The 21,657-nt window shown below is 39.8% G+C and overlaps 1 protein-coding gene across 1 annotated transcript in view; it reads left to right on the top strand.

The window, feature by feature from the left end:
* Positions 1-21,657, top strand: part of ASZ1 (ankyrin repeat, SAM and basic leucine zipper domain containing 1) — a 361,039-nt gene that overhangs the window by 117,717 nt on the left and 221,665 nt on the right. Inside the window, exons 5-6 of the mRNA XM_089672151.1 lie at positions 5,022-5,133; positions 19,099-19,233. Coding sequence (XP_089528277.1) covers positions 5,022-5,133; positions 19,099-19,233 — 247 coding nt within the window. The remainder of the gene's footprint in view (positions 1-5,021; positions 5,134-19,098; positions 19,234-21,657) is intronic.

The following is a 21,657-nucleotide window of genomic DNA, read 5'->3' as shown; positions in this document are numbered from 1 at the left end:
GGGTATTATACTCAAACCTGTTTATGAGAACAAAGCCCAATGGAGGTATTCAGTCTATTGTGGACTTAAAATCCCTCAACAAATTCCTTTAAATTCCAGAGTTTTGCATGGAATCTGTAAGTTCTGTAATTGCCCTTCTTATACAAGGAATGATGTGTTATTACTATTGTTTCTATTATTTGCTTCTCTTAGCACTGTGCTGAGCTTAGCGGTTTCTCCGATCCAACACTTATAAGCCTCCACCTGCTTCTGTAAATGCCAGGCTTGATAAATTGGCAGATTGCCCAGAAACATGTTGCGTAATCCCATATTGCTTTCTTATGTGCTCCCGTAACTCTCCTGTGCAGTGTAGCTTGATTCCAGTTTGCCAATACCAGCTTTGCCTGTGTTAGCCAGGCTGTGGACTGCTGCTGCTACGGTCTTCCTCTGCTGCTTGTGTTAAGCTGCTTGCTGAGGATTACTAAACGCCAATGAGTTACTGTGCTTCCTTCTTCAGTTCCTAATGTAAGTGGATATTATTGTTTTACTGTTTATTAACCACTAGGGGACCGCCCGCAGTACATATGCTGTTTCAAGGCGGCCCCTGTGTGCAGGATCACGTATATAAACGTGATCCTGCATTTCGGGGTAGGGGGCGCCCTACCCGCAGCACCAATCGCGGCCGCGAGTGTCAATCACCGGGTCCCGGCTTGTGATTACCCGCCGGAGCCCGGCAATTGTCGGCAAACACTGACAGAGAGGATGGCTGCATTGTTTTCAATCGAGCTCTCCTGCCTGTCAGATTGAGCACACTGATCCAGATAGCAGAGCACAGCTTTTTGGATCATTGTGTAACAGTGAAGTAAACACCCCCTCCCCCTAGTAAAACACTCCCCTCACATAGTTAACCCTTTGATTGCTTCCAAATGTTAACCCATTCCTCCCCAGTGCCATTAGTACAGTGTCAGTGTTTTTTTTTTTTTTGCACTAATCACTGTATTGGTGTCACTGGGGAGGGTGACCCCAAGTCAGTCCCCCCCCCGTGTCAGCATGTCTGCCGCAGTCCCACCATAAATTGCTGATTTCCGCCATAAGTCTCTGATTGCCGCGACTATTAGTATAAAAAAAAATCCAGTATCTATACTGCCATTTGTAAACGCTATAATTTTCACGTAAACCAATTAATTTACATGTATTGGGATTTTTTTTTAGCAAAGACATTTAGCAGAATACATCTTGGCCTACGGTTATGACTAAATTTGATTTTGAATTTTTTTTACTGGAGATGTTTTATAGCAAAAAGTCCAAAATATTGTTTTTCTTTCTCAGAATTCTTTTTTTTTTTTTTTTTTTATAGCGCAAAAAATAAAAACCGCACAGGCGATCAAATACCACCAAAAGCCCAATTCGTGGGGGAAAAAGAACGTAAATTTCATTTTGGTGCAGCGTTGCATGACCGCGCAATTGTCAGTTAAAGTAACGCAGCGCCATTATACAAACCGCTTATGTAACCACTTCCTGACTGCCCTATATCAGAAATACTGCTACAGGGTGGCATGGGTGCGCAAAATCACATATGTATACGTGATTTGCGCTCCCGTGGTTTTCACATCCCTCCCAGATGGCTTCAGATTGCCCGTCAGTACACCAGTGATCACATTTAACCCTTTGATTGCCAGGAACACGCTCATACACAATAAACCCCCATTACTAGTATAATGTATGAACGGATCAATATCTTTGATCAGATCAGCACTATACCCAGCATTCACATTAGTATAGCGTCCCCAAAAACGCAGCGTTATTGGGATCAGCCCCGGCACCTGCGTTTAGCCCCTACACTTACCCCCCCCCCCCCTTCTCCCCCAGCAAGTGCAGTGTCAGTAGGTCACTGTCACTTGATACATTGCACACAAAACTGCGGTGTTGGCAGAATCAGGCCTGATCTCTGTTAGCACTTGCCAGTAAATTTTGATGACTCTCATAGGCAGCAGAGTGCCAGTACTAGTGCCGCGCTACCTTTTGGTGAACTGGCGAGCACCAGCGGCCTAGTACATCCTGGTTTTTCACATACCAGAACTGCAGTATCACTTGGAGACGTGGCGAGTTCCATAGGTGTAGTACAAGCTGGTGTGGTGGCTAGCACAAGTATTGTCCCACATCCACCAAGAATTCGCACACAGGCCTGTAGAGCCCCTAGTATCCTTCCGGATGTACTTGCAAATCCCGATTTGGTAGCCCACAAATTCTGCCAGACCCATACTTCCCCCATTCACTGCCCAACCTGGAATTCAGTTGGAAACAGCAAATTTAACTACTCCCCTTGATTTTTTAGAGCTGTTTTTTACGGAAGATCTGTATGCATTGATTGTGGATCAAAGCAATTTATATGCACAACAATTTATCGCTGCCAACCCAAATTCACGACTTGCCAGACCATTCTCATGGAATCTCATTACAGTTTCCGAATGCAAATTTTTTTTGGACCTAACCCTCAACATGGGCATTACTAAAAATAAATGAATTGCGGTTGTATTGGTCCACAGACCCGATTCATTATATCCCATGTTCTCTGCTGCCATGGCCAGGCATAGATATGAGAGTACAATGTGTTTTATGCTTTTCAGCGACAATACACTCTGTTGTCCTCAGAGTGACCCTGAATTTGACCGGCTCCAAAAAATTCAGCCCTTCGTAAATCACCTTAACCAAAAATTTGCAGATGTCTATACTCCCCAGCAAAACATCTGCGTTGATGAGTCCCTCATTAATTTTTCTGGCTGCCTTGCATTCAAACAATTTCTCCAAGCGTGCCATATATGGGGTCAAGATATAGAAGACCTGTGAGAAGGCAACAGGCTATACATATACGTTTTGGGTTTACGAGGAAAAAGATCATCCCCCGGATGCCCAGACTACATGGGGAGTAGTGGCAAGATAGTGTGAGACTTGGTGTCATCCTTTTTGCATATGGGGTACCACTTATACGTGGACAATTTTATTCAAACGTTGCCACTATTTAGACATTTGTACAATCTTGTAACTGGCACATGTGGCACTGTGTGACCTAATGTGTGCCCACCATTAGAAGTGGGTGGATGCAGGGCGGTATATTCTAATGGTGGGCATACCACACACTTTTTCTGGCAAAGATTTCTTCTTTTTTTTTTCCAAAAAAAAAAAAAAAAGAACATAGCATATATACCCAACAAGGACCACCAACATACTGGTACATCACTGGACTTTGGTTATACCAAGGTGATGCCTACAGCTGCAGGCATCATCCTGGTATAATTTTTTTCAGCCGGCGATCGGCTTTCATGTAAAAGCAATCCTAGTGGCTAATTAGCTGCAGGATTGCTTTTACAAGCAGCGGGATATGATGCCCCCCCTCCCCCGCTGCCTTCCACGGCCTTCTCGGGCAGTCCCGTGCCATTGGGGGAACCTAAGAATGCAGCCGGTGTTTCTGCCAGCTGACCATAGAGCTGATTGGAGACCAGAGTGGTGCCAATAAGAATTCAGAAGCTACGAGCATTTCATCACTTCAGTTTCGCAGGATATAAACATCGCCATTTGTAAATTTGGAAAACATCTGATAACACCGATTTTGGTTTGATTAGATAATGTAAAGGCAGAGGAGATATCTAGAGTCTGATAGACCCCAGATTTCTCAAAAAAGAATACATGACAATGCACATTGAAGTTATAGGGGATATTTGCATTCCCTGTGATAGCATTAAAAGTGATAAAAAAAATGAAAGGTACAGTGTAAAAAAAAATCAAAATAACTTAAAAAAAGAAAAAAAAAAAATACTTGCCCTTCCCATGCAACCACACCTGTGTGCACAAGTGTTGACCCTGTGCCAGTATGTAAACAGCGGTTGCACCATACATGTGAGGTATCACCGTGAAGGTCAGATCAAGGGCAGTAATTCTAACACTAGACCTCCTCTGAAAATAATGTATATCCTAAGTGATTCTGGGGAAAGAGAAAAAAAAAATCTACCTATACATCTTACAGGTCATTTTTACGGAGACTTCTTAATTACCGAATGTCTTTTGTAGCATTCAGACATGTAAAATAATGAACACAAACTTATTTTTGTAACGTTGAAAACATAATATCCATCATATATACCAATATGTATTAATTGTTAAAACCAATTAATATAGATAAAATATATATGTATATGGAAATAGAATATAGTAATATAAACGAAATTACATAACCGAATATTCACTTCATGCAATACTAATAATATAATTGACTGTTTTGATTAAACAAACCCTGTCAAATAATAAGACCATATGCAATGGAAAGTTTAATATGAACTGTTTTCCAGACGTTCATGGAGAAAAAAAAAAACTTATGTCCTTTCTTTATCTTGTAGCTGTCTGATTGGTATCCTTGATAGACAGTCTAAGTCTGTCGAAAAGGTAGTTCTCTCTTAAACTTAGAGTTTTCCTATTAGCCAGGGGTTAAAGGTCAACTTTTGACATGATAATTGAATTTGAGTATTCCAAAATTTATTCCTAATCCTATACCCCCCCCAAAAAAAAATTGTAACCTAAGAAAGATATGCTATAAGAAACTGGGAATGTCTGCTATTAGAATTTTTGTTTAGAAACTATGAAAATAGAATATATAGAACAAAATGGCTTCCAACATGCCCATGTAGAGATAAGCTCAAGCCTGCCATTTTAATTCTGTGAGCCCAGAACAGTTCAGACACAATATGCCTGTTCTGAAAGGCTCCCGAGTCTGCAACACCACTAAGCAAGCAACATGAAGACCAAACATTCCTCATAGCATTTTTATGCTATGGGAAATTCTTTCCATTGGAGGCTTTAAGCAATATTAAAAGTCTGTTCCAAAATCTAAATATGTTTTGTGTAAAGCTGACTTTTAACATTTCGTTCAGTGCTATGTAAATTGTATTGGTATTTGATTTCATTTTCTTATTCTCCTATGGCTACAGATATATGCTTGTTTCATATGAAATATCCCTGCATTAAAAATAAATGTAATCTATTTGTTTCAGCAAGAAGATGACTGCACTTATGCTTGCTTCAAGAGAAGGCCATACTCAGGTGGTTACACTTCTGTTTGCTCATGGTGCTGATATAAATGCACAAGACAGAAGTGGCTTTACAGTAAGAATATTTTCAATATTTTCTGTGTTTTTACATTTTCACTCTCACACCTTAGTTGAAAGGTATAGATAGCCTGCCATTAAGGAGTTGTCAAACTTTTTCTGTAATATCATTACCAGTGTGGTTGTAATGGAGGACTGCTCTAGACAATAATTGATTAGTACAAGGTGATATAGGACAATACTTGATAAGTACAAGGTGAAGTTGGACAATATCTGATTAGTACAATGTGATATTACACACATCACATGGAAGCGGAAGATACAAATGGGTTTTTATTTTGGTGTGATGGATATCTTTATTTCTGAACGGCTAAAAATAACAGTAAATAAAACCGCTGTAATAATCAGCAACAGACAGTATTTGGCATGGGGTATTTGCTGGTCCATTTACTAAATCTAAGGTTCACATACATTGCCTAGCATAAATGAAGTACACCCCTACAGATTTGTCAGAAAACCTTTTACTTTCCTTTCAGAATCAACCTTTTTTTATGAAACTCTACTAAAAAAAAATACTCCCACAAATGCGGGCCATTGATTGCAAACAAGATTTGTTTATTTGCTCACAAAGTATTTTTCCTAACGAATTCATTCTAGACTATGTTGCAAAAATGAATACACCCCAATGAAAGTCTTTGGAGTAAAGCTAAATTTGAGACAACAAAATCCTAAGTAACAAGAATTAACTACAGGTGAGTCTAATTATTCATCAAACAGGTGTCCAGCGGACAGTTGATTATAAAAGGGCGTTACTTAACAAAGAAAACCCCTTCCCATTTCATGCTGTCAGCAATGGCACCACAGGGCAGATAAATGTCACACGGACTGAGAACATAATTTCTTTACACAAGAAAGGTGACAGCTACAAGAAGATCAGCAAAGCTTTGCTTATCAGTCAAAATACTGCAGCAACATTGATACAAAAATTTAACAAAGATGGAACTGCAATCATGTCACCGAGACACCCAGGTCATTCACGGAAGTTAACTCGACATGAGCGTCTTCTGATGAAAAAGGTTGAAGAAAATCGCCATGCAAGTTCACTGCAGTTAGCTAAAGAAGTAGCCAAACTGGGGCGGTATTCCCGTGACACAATATGGCATACACTGCAGAGGAATGGCATGCATGGGTGTCATCCACGAAGAAAGCCTTTCCTAAAGCCCATGCACAACAGAACCTGCCTAGAATTTGCCAGGGCCCACGCTGAAAAAGACGACTATTGGGACTCTGTATTCTGGAGTGATGACACCAAGATAAATGTTTTTGTAACTGATGGCTTCAAAATTGTATGGCGTCACAAAAGGTGAGGAGTACAAAGAAAAATGAATGGTGCCTACAGTGAAAAGTGATGGTGGCAGTGTCCTTCTGTGGGCCCGCATGAGTGCTGATGATGTCAGGGAGCTTCATTCATTGATGGTATCATGAATTCACAGATGTACTGCTCAATATTGAAATTGAAGATGCTACCAGCAATAAGGTTGTCATAATGCAAAATGAATGGCACATAGGTTGAGCGATTATGGTGGATGGATTAAGAAAGGTGAAGGGCCACCAGATTACGGTGGATGGATTAAGAAAGGTGAAGGGCCACCAAAGGGAATAAAAAGCAAATGAAAAGAAAAGGGAAACAAAAACAGGAGACAAAAGAGAAACACTGAAACAAAAAAAATGGAGAAAAAAAAAATGAAACGGAAAAACAAACAAATACATAATCATGGTATAGCCATTAGCAGCTGGGTTATCTGTCATCATGAAAACATGCAATTGATATTATTCAGTTCACTAGACTAGCCTTTTTCAGCTAGGGTGCCTTCAGGTTTCTTCAGGGTTGCCTTGGCAGGAATGCCTAAATAGTTGTCAAACATTGTATACAAGCCAGCAGGTGGATCAAGCCTGCCTTTTAGTTACACAAAAGTCATAGGTTTTCATTGTGCACCATTACCACCTTCCAGCACAACCAGTGATGACATTGATTGATAAGGAGGATGTTGGGTGTCTGACAACATCCTTGTTTGCATCTTCCTTGCCCCTCTTCATCAGCACTGGGGTCACACTAGCTGATTGAGAGAGAGAAACCTTGCAATACTAATCAGTACCAGTGTGTAAAGTTGTATTTGCTTTGGAAGAATTACATTGGGTGTCCTACATGGCTGGGCGTTGCTGCGTTATGTAAAACTATTAGTTTAGTTTTTACATTTTAGAATGGGGTGCCTCGATATTGTGCAGAATTTCAAAGGGTGTCCTGACTGGGAAAAAGGTTGAGAAACACTACACCACACTACTGTACTAAAATCCAGAAAGCTTCACAGCATAGGAGACAGTCTGCCTTTCGCAGCTTTGGTTAACATGTTCATTCACCCCTAAGTTCATGAATTTGATGCTTGTGTCTGACAAAGTAAACTGCTACTGGTTTGTTCAAAGTCATTCAGTTTAGTCTGTGCAACTTTGGCTACAACCGTCCTAATCCCGCTTCTGTGTTGTTGAAAGCACCAATTAAACAGGACCAGTTCAGGGATGTTCAATGTATATCGCCTGACGCCTTGGACATGCAGTTCTGGGCGCCAGGCAGGTAGTTTTTATTTACCTTTTAGCCCTGCTGCAGTCAAACAGCAGGGCTCACCTGTCAGGTGGAAGCATTCGGGCGGCAGCGCTGCCGGCCTTTTTGTTTTCACACAGTGCTGCCGCCCATTTGTTTCCACACAGTGCCAGCCACTGCCCCCCCCCACCCACTATATGTCCAGAGCTCTGCTTGCCTATTTGCGGGCCTGGGATTGGTTCATTGGGTACAGGTGTACAGAAGGGAGGAGAGCGGACACATCTGCTCCTCTCCTCTTCTTGTCCTGACCCGGAAGTGATGTGACGTCACTTCTGGGTCCTCGTTGACAGATTCCCAGCCATCAAGGCCAGGAAAGAATGTAATGTGCTGCGATGTGCACTGCATTACATACAGTATAGTACAGGAGAGATATTTGGGGTCTTTCTAAAAAAAGAGAACCTGTCAGCAAAAAATCATCACATAGGGGACTTTTTGTCCCCAAAGTGATTAAAAAAAAAAAAAAAAAAAAAATTAGGTGAAATTTTTTTTCATTATTTTTAAAAAGTGAAAGTTACACCCAAGCATATATAGTTTCCCCCCCCCCCCCCCCCAAAGAAAAAAAAAATTTCAAGGACTCCCACATATGAGCACGTACAAATGTTGATTGCAATACACATGTTGCATATCCCCACACACGCCAGAATGAGAGCAATAATTCTAGCACTGTACCCAAAGAACCCCCAGTGGGACTTTAATGCAGCAATAGGATCATATATATATTGAAAAAGACATTTGGTTAAAAAAGATCATCAACTTTATTACATACACCTTTCCATTGTAATGTTAAATACATGATTTCTAAAAAGAATATTGCTCTGACAGTATTCTTACAAGAAAACTCTTAATACAAAAATATGAAACCCCATATTATTTTTGTATTAAGAGTTTTATTGTAAGAATACTGTCAGAGCAATATTCTTTTTAGAAATCATGTATTTAACATTACAATGGAAAGGTGTATGTAATAAAGTTGATGATCTTTTTTAACCAAATGTCTTTTTCAATATATGTATGATCCTATTGCTGCATTCAAGTCCCACTGGGGGTTCTTTGGGTACATGCATTCATATAGGGATGAGCAGCCAGATACTCGACCCTTTTGGTTATAATTCTAGCACCAGATCTCTTCCGTAACACTATACTGTTGACCTGTAAGGGGCTTTAAAAGCGTCACCTATAGAAAATTTAGAGTACTAAAGTTTGTTGCAGTTTCACGAGCGCATGCAAATTGAAGGTTTGACATGTTAGATATTTATTCAATGCAACCTCGTCTCCTATATTTTACAAAAAAATTGGATAATGTATTACTTTTTATGCCCTAAAATTAACTTGTGTATTTTTTGCTGAAATTTTGTGTCTCCTAGACCTTTGTAATAATATTGTGTGACATAAAAAATTGGGACTACCGCTATTTTATTCTCTAGGGTCTCTGATTTCAGAAAATACAGGTGTACCTCGATTTACGAATTTAATGCGTTCTCCGGGACATTTTGTATTGCGAAAAATTCGTAAACCGAAAATTGGTTTCCCATAGGAATGCATTGAAACCCTTTTAATTTGTTCTGGAGGTCAGAAAAAAGTAAAAAAAAGAAGTCGCTGTCACTATAGGTCAGTATCAGTTTTTAAATGTAATTACCGGCTTTTTTTTTCTTCACTATAGCTCAGAGAATCAGCTGTCACTTCCCCCCAGCTAGAATAAAGAAAGTTTCCTTTTAGTTTATTTCCCCCAGTAAAAGAAACAATGTTTCCTTTTAGTTTGTTTCCCAAGATAAAAGAAACAAAGTATCCTTTAGCTCTGGGGAAAGTGACAGCTAATTCTGTCAGCTATAGTGAACAAAATAAAAAGCTGGCATTTGCATTTAAAAGTCGGCACCAACATACACTTTGTATTGCGACAAAAATTTGTTAATTCGTAAACTGAGGCATGATTTTCAATGGATTTTCATTCGTAATCCGAAAATTACATTAACCGAGGCGTTCGTAAACCAAGTTACACCTGTATATAATGTTTGGGGGTTTGTGTAGTCTTCAGGCATAAAATGATTTTTTAAACGTATGTAAAAAAACGCAAAAACGGCTCTGGCAGCGAAAGAGATAAAGGATAAGCTGGACACTCCCCTTTCCTGATGAGGACCCAATCAGTGCTCATTACACTGCAAGGTCTTTCTCCTCCCTGCGTGTCACCGGGTGTGGTGCTGGAGGCAGGGAGGGAGGGGAGGAGAAGATATACAGCACAATGTTAAAAATATTAAACATTTAAGTCGCCATAGTGCCCCCTTTTTTTTAAAAAGCCCCAGACATTACTTTACATAGATTTAAATATGGTTTTAGTTCTTTATTTTTTTTATCAGGACAAGTAGATTGTCATGAGAGACAAGTAGATTGGGACACCTATTTAGTCCCTGGACAAGTAGTTTTTTAAAAAAATTCCACACCCCTGCAGTTGTCTTACCAACATCAATGTGCATGAATATTTCAGGATGTAGAAACAATGTTACAATTCAGATAGTTCCGTAAGAAATGCTGATTGCCCCTGTGCAGATATGTAAAGTGTTCCCCCCATGCAGTTATAACATTTATAGCACCCCAAGTTTGTGACATTTTCAGAGGCTTTGGGCACTCACTGAAAATGAGGCTTCCCTCTGCGTCTAAACATCTCCAACATCATTTGGACACTTACGGAAACATTCCTTGAAGAACACTGGGTGTCCTGTACCATCTGGTTAGTAGTTTGAAGCTACTCTCTTGATATTTACAGGCAATGGAGGCCTTATGTGCATAAAGGACTATGCAGCCTTTTTGCGCTTGAGAACACTTAACACCCAAATCTTCTTCCCAACATCTTAGAACCTGAGGTTCACTGTTTATCTCTTTATCAGTAAGGAAAGAATAAAATAGCAAAATATAATGTCTAACAAGGGTCCCTGTTGAAGCAGAGTTATTCAAAATGGGTGAGAGCATGTATAGACGTACGATACCCAAGTCATACAGAAAACCACTTAGTTGTACTTCTCGTAGAAAATCCAGATGGGGTGTAAAGTTAGTCTGTAACGCTTTTCTCTACATCAGACGATTGCCCATGGAGAAGTGTACAGGAGTGAAGCTACCTTGATGCATGAGGGTATTAAATTTTGAATTGGACTTGATGTGTCTTAATTGTTCTCATTCCAAAATGGACTGGATGCAGGTGATAGACATGGTGTGGCTCGGGTCAGGATAGTAATACTTCAGGGATGTTGGTGCCAAGATATCGGATATGTGATGTGGGCCATTTAAATGGGAAGTATTCGCTGACCTGACTTTGGGTATTGTCATCCAACTCAGTCGCCATTGCAGTAGATTTAGAATACAGTAATTAATCTTAAAATTAGGTAAAGACCCATAATGAGTAAGTTAATTCAATAGGTAGGGAAGAGACGTTAAAGGCAATGTAATGAAAATCAGGTCGTCCGCATAGGATGCCAGTTTGAGTGTCCAAATTAGTATGGAGACCCTGTAAATCTGTCTTGGATTTAAATGTGTGCAGAAAGAGTTCCGATGTTGAGGACAAGGGTCACCCCTGGCATGTACCGTTACGAATGTAAAAAAAAAATTCGGAAAGCGCGTTAACATTAATTGCAGTAGAAATATTCTAGTGTAGTCTGGAGGAACTCCCAGTCCACTCTATCAAATTCTTTTTCAGCATCAGTCGACAAGAGGACTAGGGGCGTGTGTTTCATTTGGGTGTAGTGGATCGCATTTGAAACTCTGCATATTATTTCTGCCTTCTCTACCTGTTGTAAATCCAGCCTGGTCAGGGTTCAGTAATTTAGGGATATAAGGCAGAAATCTTGTGGACAGGATCTTCATGAATATGTTAAGATCTACATTTAGTAAGTAAATAAAACAGTAGTTTTAACATAAAAATATATATATATATATATATATATATATATATATATATATAATATATACACACACAGTTGTTGTGTTCAAAATAATAGCAGTCAGACATCACTAACCTGATCATTCACTGTTTTTGGTAGAAATTATATTTCTACATGGCAAATAATTTACTAGCAGGTGTAGTAGAGTAATAGAAATCCAACAGTCATGGCATGCATGCTGCTGATTCTGTGTAATTGAATCACTAATTGAAAGGGACATATTCAAAATATTAGCAGTGTGGAGTTCTGTTAGTGAGGTCAATCATTCTTTGAAAAACATGTGGCAATTATTTCCCTTATTTAAGGAAGGAAGGTAGCAAATGTTGTACATGCTGGTTACAGTGCATTTCTCTCTGAAATTCTGAGGAAAATGGGTCGTTCCAGACATTGTTCAGAAGAACAGCGTACCTTGATTAAAAAGTTGATTTGAGAGGGGAAAACATATAAAGAAGTGCAGAAAATGATAGGCTGCTCAGCTAAAATGATCGCAAATGCTTTAAAATGGCAACCAAAACCTGAAAGACGTGGAAGAAAGCGAAAAACTACCATTCAAATGGATAGAAGAATAGCCAAAATGGCAAGGACTCAGCCAACAATCAGCTCCAGGAAGGTCAAAGAAGGTCTAAAGTTACCTGTGAGTACTGTTACATTTAGAAGACGCCTATGTGAAGCCAAGCTATCTGCAAGAAGCCCCCGCAAAGTCCCACTGTTGAAAAAAAGATGTGCTAAAGAGGTTACAATTTGCCAAAGAGCACATTGACTGGCCTAAAGAGAAATGGCGCAACATTTTGTGGACTGATGAAAGTAAGATTGTTCTTTTTGGGTCTAGTGGCCGGAGACAGTTTGTCAGACGACCCCCAAACACTGAATTCAAGCCAGAGTACACTGTGAAGACAGTGAAGCATGGTTGCGCAAGCATCATGATATGGGGATGTTTCTCATACTACGGTGTTGGGCCTATTTTATCGCATACCAGGTATTATGGATCAGTTTGAATTCTTCAGAATACTTGAAGAGGAAATGCCCTTGAAATGGGTGTTCCAACAAGACAACGACCCCAAACACACCAGTAAACGTGCAACATCTTGGTTCCAGACCAACAAGATTGACGTTATGGAGTGGCCAGCCCAATCCCCAGATCTTAATCCAATAGAAAACTTGTGGGGTGACATCAAAAATGCAATTTCTGAGGCAAAACCAAGAAATAGAGAAGAACTGTGGAATGTAGTCCAATCATTCTGGGCTGAAATACCTGTTCACAGGTGCCAGAAGTTGGTTGACTCCATGCAACACAGATGTACAGCAGTTCTCAGAAACAGTGGTTATACAACTAAATATTGATTCAAAGGAAAGCAAAATCTTCAAACATTTTTCAGTTTATATAGTGAATGTTTGAGTGTGTAAAGAAGAATACAAACACTGCTATTTTTTTGAACAGCCTAATATTCACTATTCAATTTTTTTTAGAGGAACACCACAAATTTGATATATTTTTCTTCATGTTTTGATTTTGAATAGAATGTGTAGTGTTCCCAATGCATTTGTGTGTATGGAAATAAAAGCTATTAGAAGGATTTTGAGCTTTATTCATTTTTTCAACACACTGCTATTATTTTGAACACAACTGTGTGTGTGTGTGTGTGTGTGTGTGTGTGTGTGTATATATATTTATATTATATATATATATATATATTTATATTATATATATATATATATATATATATATATATAATTAGTGAAGGAACTAAGTATTTTATCTCCTGCTGATTTTGAGTGTTTGCCCACTCACGAGGAAATGATCAGTCTAAAAATCGAGTGGTAGGTGTATTGTAACACTGAGAGACAGAATAGAAACAAAAAATTCAAAATAAATGCATGTCTAACAAATTATGCACTGATTTGCATGTTCATGAGGGAAATAAGTATTAGATCCCCTATCATTCAGCAGGATATCTGGCTACCAGGTGTCTTTCATACAGGTAACACATTGAGAGTAGAAGCAGTCTCTTAAAGGGAGTGATGCTAATCTCATTTTGTTACCTGTATAAAAGACACCTGTCCACAGGAGCAATCAAACAATCAGATTCCAAACTCTCCACCATGGCAAAGAGCTGTCCAAGGATGTCAGGGATAAGATCGTAGACTATCATCAAACTATCGCCATGCAGCTTGGTGAGAAGGTGACAACAGTTGGTGCAATCATTCGCAAATGGAAGAAACACAAAACAGTCAGTCTCCCTAGGTCTGGTGCACCATGCAAGATCTCACCTCCTGGAGTGTCAATGATCATGAGAACAGTTTGGAATCATCCCAGAACTACATGTGATGATCTTGTCAATGATCTCCAGGTAGCTGGGATCACAGTCACCAAGAAAACAATTGGTAACGCACTACACCAGCAAGGATTGAAGTCCTGCAGTGCCCGCAAGGTCCCTTTGCTCAAGAAAGCACATATCCAGGCCCGTCTGAAGTTTGCCACTGAACATCTGAATGTTGCAGAGGAGGACTGGTTGAAAGTGTTGTGGTCAGATGAGACCAAAATTGAGTTCTTTGGCATCAACTCAACTCACCATGTTTGGAGGAGGAGGAATGCTGCCTATGACCCCAAGAACACCATCCAAACTGTCAATCATGGTGGTGGAAACATTCTGATTTGGGGATGTTTTTCTGCTAAGGAGACAGGACAACTGCACCGCATCAAAGGGACGATGGACAGGGCAATATACCATCAAATCTTGGGTGAGAACCTTCTTCCCTCAGCCAGGGCATTGAAAATGGGTCGTGGATGAGTGTTCCAGCATGACAATGACCATGAACACACAGCTAAGGCAACAAAGGAGTGGCTCAAGAAGAAGCATATTAAGGTCCTGGAGTGGCCTAGCCAGTCCCCAGACCTTAATCCGATTGAAAATCTGTGGAGGGAGCTGAAAGTTCGAGTTGCCAAACGTCAGCCACCAAACCTTAATGACTTGGAGAGGATCTGCCAAGAGGAGTGGGCCAAAATCCCTCCTGAGATGTGTGCAAACCTGGTGGCCAACAACAGGAAACATCTGACCTTTGTGATTGCCAACAAGGGATTTGCCACCAAGTACTTAGTCATGTTTTGTGAAGGGGATCAAATACTTATTTCCCTCATGAACATGCAAATCAGTGCATAATTTTTTAGACATGCATTTCTTTTGAATTTTTTGTTGCAATTCTGTCTGTTACAATACACCTACCATTCGATTTTTAGACTGATCATTTCGTTGTGAGTGGGCAAACGTTCAAAATCAGCAGGGGATCAAATACTTATTGCCTATCTATCTCATATGGGTTGCAGTGCGATGCAGAAAAATAAAACTAAGAGGTATATTTGTGCAAGCAGTAAATGTGACCTTACCAAACAACTGCAGGTGAATCAAAGACTGTAATTTGAAACACAAACACCATGAAAATATACCTATGGTGAATGTTTGAATGTTACATTCATGGCTTTATAAAAATACTCCTAAAATTTGTTTAAAAGAAGAGTATTTGAGTAAACTTAGCGTTAAAAGTATTACATTCCTGATTGTCTTACTGGTATCTAGACACCAAATCTTTTAGGTTGCCCATACATGGCTTAAAAGGTTCTTTGGGCTACACTTCTCCTTTGGTTCACAGGAGTGCACTGCACTTCTGTGACCTAGATTAGGTCAACAGTGGGCTAAAGTCCACTGTTGACTGATGTCACAGAGCCTGTCCAAGCTCTGCAAGGATCCCGACAATAATGTCCGGATCCATATACCGTATTTTTCGCTCCATAATACGCACCTGACCATAAGACGCGCCTAGGTTTTAGAGGAGAAAAACAAGAAAAAAAATATTCTGAACCAATGGACTGCAGACACAGTACAGGGGATGACCGGAGACTGCAGACATAGTACAGGGGATGACCGGAGACTGCGGACACAGTACAGGGGATGACCGGAGACTGCGGACACAGTACAGGGAATGACCGGAGACTGCGGACACAGTACAGGGAATGACCGGAGACTGCGGACACAGTACAGGGAATGACCGGAGACTGCGGACACAGTACAGGGAATGACCGGAGACTGCGGACACAGTACAGGGAATGACCGGAGACTGCGGACACAGTACAGGGAATGACCGGAGACTGCGGACACAGTACAGGGAATGACAAGACTGCAGACAGTAAAGGAGATTACCAGAGACTGCGGACCTTTGGGGACGGAGGGAGAACGGGTACCTGAATTTGACAGGTACCCGCTCCCACTTCCGCGGAGTTGTCCTTCCTTCCTTCTTCCCGCGGCGGCTTCTGTGACAGCCGGGTGCCCACTGCGCATGCGTTGCGCTTTGTGAATGGCCCGGAGCCTTCATGGACCTGTCGTGTCCAAGAAGACACCGGACCAATCACAAAGTGCGGCGCTTCTCGCGCATGCGCAGTGGGCACCCGGCTGTCACAGAAGCCGACGTGGGAAGACTGCAGTGCTGGAGCGAGGAACAGGTAACGCCCTGCAGGAGAGAACAGCTGAGCGGCCGGCCCGATATTCTGACATGGTGGCAGCAGAAATACCAGACCGACCGCTTTACATTTGCTCCATAAGATGCACTAACATTTTCCCCCCTTTTTTGGGGGGAAAAAAGTGCGTCTTATGAAGCGAAAAATATGGTACATAAAGGAATGTAGCGCTACTCACACAAAAAACTATACATAAGTGCATAAATCCACAAACATATAAAGGTGACTGATGAAAGTAAGATTGTTCTTTTTGGGTCTAGTGGCCGGATACAGTTTGTCAGATGACCCCCCAAACACTGACTTCAAACCACAGTACACTGTGTAGACAGTGAAGCATGGTTGCGCAAGCATCATGATATGGGGATGTTTCTCATACTACGGGGTTGGGCCTATTTATTGCATATCATGGATCAGTTTGAATACATCAGAATACTTGAAGTGGTCATGCTGCCTTATGCTGAACAGGAAATGCCCTTGAAATGGGTGTTCCAACAAGACAACGACCCCAAACACACCAGTAAACGTGCAACATCTTGGTTCCAGACCAACAAGATTGACGTTATGGAGTGGCCAGCTCAATCCCCAGATCTTAATCCAATAGAAACTTGTGGGGTGACATAAAAAATGCAGTTTCTGAGGCAAAACCAAGAAATAGAGAACTGTGGAATGTAGTCCAATCATCCTGGGCTGGAATATCTGTTTACAGGTGCCAGAAGTTGGTTGACTCCATGCAACACAGATGAACAGCAGTTCTCAGAAACAGTGCTTATACAACTAAATATTCATTAAGTGATTCAAAGGAAAGCAAAATCTTCAAACATTTTTCAGTTTAGAAGTGAATGTTTGAGTTTGTAAAGAAGAATACAAACACTGCTATTTTTTTGAACAGTCTAATATTCACTTTTCTTCAATTTTTTTAGAGGAACAACACAAATTTGCTATATTTTTCTTCATGTTTTGATTTGGAATAGAATGTGTAGTGTTCCCAATGCATTTCTGTGTATGGAAATGAGGTGATTGTAGCCGTATTAGTGCACTTCCAACAGAAACAATTGAGTACTGTCCGTGATACTTTTTTTATTTGCACTAACATACAATACATAAGGGAGGTTTGTCGCTATGAACGCCAGCCCTGAGGAAGTCGCATGGTACTGTGACGCAACGCGTCGGCCTGACGTATTGACGCACTTCTGGCGTGGTCGCCATCTTGGTACACCTTTGTACACCCATGCATATTGATTACATCCAAAAGCATGAGGTTGGAGCCTGTGACCACTACAGTTATGTGAGTGCGCAAGTTATTGTTACTGTCCTATTCACTGGCAATAAACATATCACACTATGGAAGCATGTGTTTTATGTTCCAAATGAGATGTTGGCGCTGCATCTGATCTTTTCTGGAGAGGAGCCATTATTGAGGGAGATTTGTGTGCGGTGGGAGCAGATCTTTGGAGTGACAGCAGACTTGGAGGATCTGTGAGAGGGATCCTAATAAGCGCTTTGACCTGCAAGGGTTGAAGTTCTAAGGTGAGAGGCTCATCTAGCCGGTGGTCGGATTGTCTGTCAGCAACCAAATCCACTTTTGCACAAATATCAGCACAAGTGTTATCGTTTTACATTTAAGTGTGGTCATCCATATTTATCGGACTTTATGAGCACAGATCAGACAATATTGATTTGATCCTTTTTTAGTGTGATTGCACTGAATTTGTTCACGTGTATGCACATTGATCATATTTACAGTTTTTCACTTAGACGGGGTATATATGTGGGGTATATATGTGTGTTTGTGTGTGTCTTTATATGTATACGTTTTGTCATTTATGTATGTTTATATGTATACTTTAATAGGCACTGTTTTTTGGGGTGTTGTATATACTATGCATCTATAGCAACTGAAAGTATCATTTATCATTAGTCACCATCACTGTTGGTTTGATATAGTTTTGTTCACAATAATTAGTGCCACTAGATGGCGTTCCTTTGCATGATTTCACTAATGTTGGCACTGAATGAGTCAATTTGATTTATCTCACTTATTGTTACACATTGTGTCACCTTTATATGTTTGTGGATTTGTGTACTTATGTATAGTTTTTTGTGTGAGTAGCGCTACATTCCTTTATGTATATGCTTATTGAGATCATTGGTATATGATTTAATGTTAGCAGCTTCTCTGAGTTAGTTAGTTTTTGGACCATTTGAGGGCAGGAGGTTCACACCATTAATGTCAGGATCCACCCAGATGCCCGATAGGCAGCTAGCTCAGCCTATCGGCGCTCTTTCCCTCTGCACAAACCGGCGCTTCAGTGAATACTGGATGGGCAGAACAGAGAGCTGGTGACTGACAACTTTTTTTTTTAAACAACCTTTTAAAATAACCTATTTAGTTTAAAATGAAAGATGAAAATGTGTGTGTACATATAAAAAGAACATTATAAATACCTTTTTTTTTTTTTCCCCCTTTTTTTTTTTGTGACCACATACCCTCTATTCTCATGAGGAGCTTGGGAGGGGGGAGGGAAATAGCATTACGCTAGTCTTCTTAGTGAATGGTTGGGGGCAGAGTCAGCACAAGCTAGATCATTGGATTAGCTGTCAGCTCAGCCAGAAAACTGACCACAATGGGATGGATGTGCTCTCCTACCTAGTTTTATCAGTTTTTACTAGGAAAGCCGGGGGACTGGCAGGAACACCAGGGATTTCACAAAAAGGAAGCAATACAAAGAGAACAGGACACTTTTTCATACAAGTATATACAAGTACAGCAGGCACATATCAGCAATATGAAATGTTATGTTTGTATATTCAAAATTTAGTTTAAATTTCTCCATAACAAACTGCTTTCTCAAAGCTTTAGGTGATTAAATTATTTTACATGTCTACTGCTGATTTCTGTACCATGTCCCCTTTTTTTTTTCTTTTCCAATGCAGGCACTGACATGGGCTGCTCATGAAGGATGCAAAAACACCGTTTTAAAGCTACTGGAACTGGGTGCTGACAAAACGATACCAACTAAATCTGGGGACTTACCAGCTGATGTGGCTAAGAAGAACAATGATTTAGCGGTAAAGCTGCAAACTTCTCAGTGGAATGTTTACAATTCTAGCCTCTGCAGGAAGTAAAACAGTGTAGTTAAAATGTTATGTGGCTGACCGGAAGTAATTAGGGTGGAAACATAGGAAGAAAGCTGAAATATATTTTATGTAGTGCTGGCAAAATACTGTATATCATGCCACAAATAACTATTGTCACCTCAATAAAATCCGTATAAATAGTGCATAACAAAGTATACAGTATCTAAAACAAATCATATAAGTGGTGAAGCGCTCAACTTATAATTCCCTAGTGAAATACACAAATCATATCTCTCAATAATACAAATAATAAATATTATATAAAACTAGTGCAATATCTTCATACACATAACGAATATATATCCCTGGTGATATAGTGAAAACTTATATCTCTTAAACTGTGCAGAAAGTGAAATACAATGATTAAAATAAATAGTGATGCCACACTGTGAAAATTAATGGCAAAGTGTTCAAAATAATGTCACTCCATGCTGCAAATAGTGCTCTTCGTGTAAATTTTGACGTGACTCCCCTCAATAGCAGAAATGCCCCCTCACCTTCCACATTCGACCCTTGCGGGTCACAGAGCTTTTATATATATCTCTCTCTGTTAGATGTCCTCCACTGCCTCCACCGACCATAATCCACCTCCAGGCAGTAAGTACCTCTCCAATTACTCCACTTTGCCAGGTAAACCTCTCCTCCACTGCCACCTCCGACCAAGATCCTCCTCCAGGCAGTAAATAATATCCAATACCCCTCACACAATGGACTCAGGCTCAGAGCGATTCATATAAAACGATAAAACAGACCTCCATAGTGCAACAACGTTTTATTAAGCTAATCCAATGCAGTGGAACATTAAACTCACATGTCCTCACGTTTTGACAAGCAGTTTCCCATATACTATGGGTATATACAGGAGTCCCAAGATGGCGTCCGAACCCGGAACCGGAAGTACGTCACCCCTACGACGACGCGTTGCGCCACTGTCACGTGGCTTCATCAGGATACCGTATTGGATGGCCGCACTTCCTTTTAACTCCTCTACATGATCTACAAGGGGCGTGTATACTACCTCCATTTTCATGGAGCCCACTATACAGAGACAGCCGCGATCCGCCGCTGATTCCCCTAATTCCAGACTCTACAAAGGGCATAAGGATTACCCATATATAAAAAAAAAAAAAAAAAAAAAAAAACTACTACATGGGGCATATATATTATCGTGGGACCCACTGTATATAGGACAACTGGCTCATAAGTACAAACAACCCCCCATAAAAACCTTTTATTACACCACATAAGGTAAGTATGCTAAACCCAAAAAAACCCCATAAGATCAAAGTTATAATTAAAATAAAAATAAAAACACAATAAAATCAGGGGATAAATCTACTCTTAGTACTTCCCCTCCCATCTAGACATATCCATAGATATATCTAAATTTGTATATATATATATATATATATATATATACAAATATAAAAATATACACCAAAAATAGTAAAAAAATATATATAAAAAGAATGTATATAAAACATATACATAAAACACCATTCCATAAGTAAATTTAATATTGTAATAGATTCCAATTGTTTTTTATATTTAAATTTAAACCATTAATTTGAAGAAATATTTCAGAACATGGCTTTTAATATTTGCAATATTTCTTCAAATTAATGGTTTAAATTTAAATATAAAAAACAATTGGAATCTATTACAATATTAAATTTACTTATGGAATGGTGTTTTATGTATATGTTTTATATACATTCTTTTTATATATATTTTTTTACTATTTTTGGTGTATATTTTTATATTTGTATATATATATATATATATATACAAATTTAGATATATCTATGGATATGTCTAGATGGGAGGGGAAGTACTAAGAGTAGATTTATCCCCTGATTTTATTGTGTTTTTATTTTTATTTTAATTATAACTTTGATCTTATGGGGTTTTTTTGGGTTTAGCATACTTACCTTATGTGGTGTAATAAAAGGTTTTTATGGGGGGTTGTTTGTACTTATGAGCCAGTTGTCCTATATACAGTGGGTCCCACGATAATATATATGCCCCATGTAGTAGTTTTTTTTTTTTTTTTTTTTTTTTTATATATGGGTAATCCTTATGCCCTTTGTAGAGTCTGGAATTAGGGGAATCAGCGGCGGATCGCGGCTGTCTCTGTATAGTGGGCTCCATGAAAATGGAGGTAGTATACACGCCCCTTGTAGATCATGTAGAGGAGTTAAAAGGAAGTGCGGCCATCCAATACGGTATCCTGATGAAGCCACGTGACAGTGGCGCAACGCGTCGACGTAGGGGTGACGTACTTCCGGTTCCGGGTTCGGACGCCATCTTGGGACTCCTGTATATACCCATAGTATATGGGAAACTGCTTGTCAA

The sequence above is a fragment of the Staurois parvus genome, unplaced genomic scaffold (assembly GCF_062004578.1).
Source record: "Staurois parvus isolate SC_StPar_1 unplaced genomic scaffold, SC_StPar_1.0 ptg000120l, whole genome shotgun sequence".
Taxonomy (NCBI): domain Eukaryota; kingdom Metazoa; phylum Chordata; class Amphibia; order Anura; family Ranidae; genus Staurois; species Staurois parvus.
This window is presented reverse-complemented; position numbering and strand designations above follow the sequence as displayed.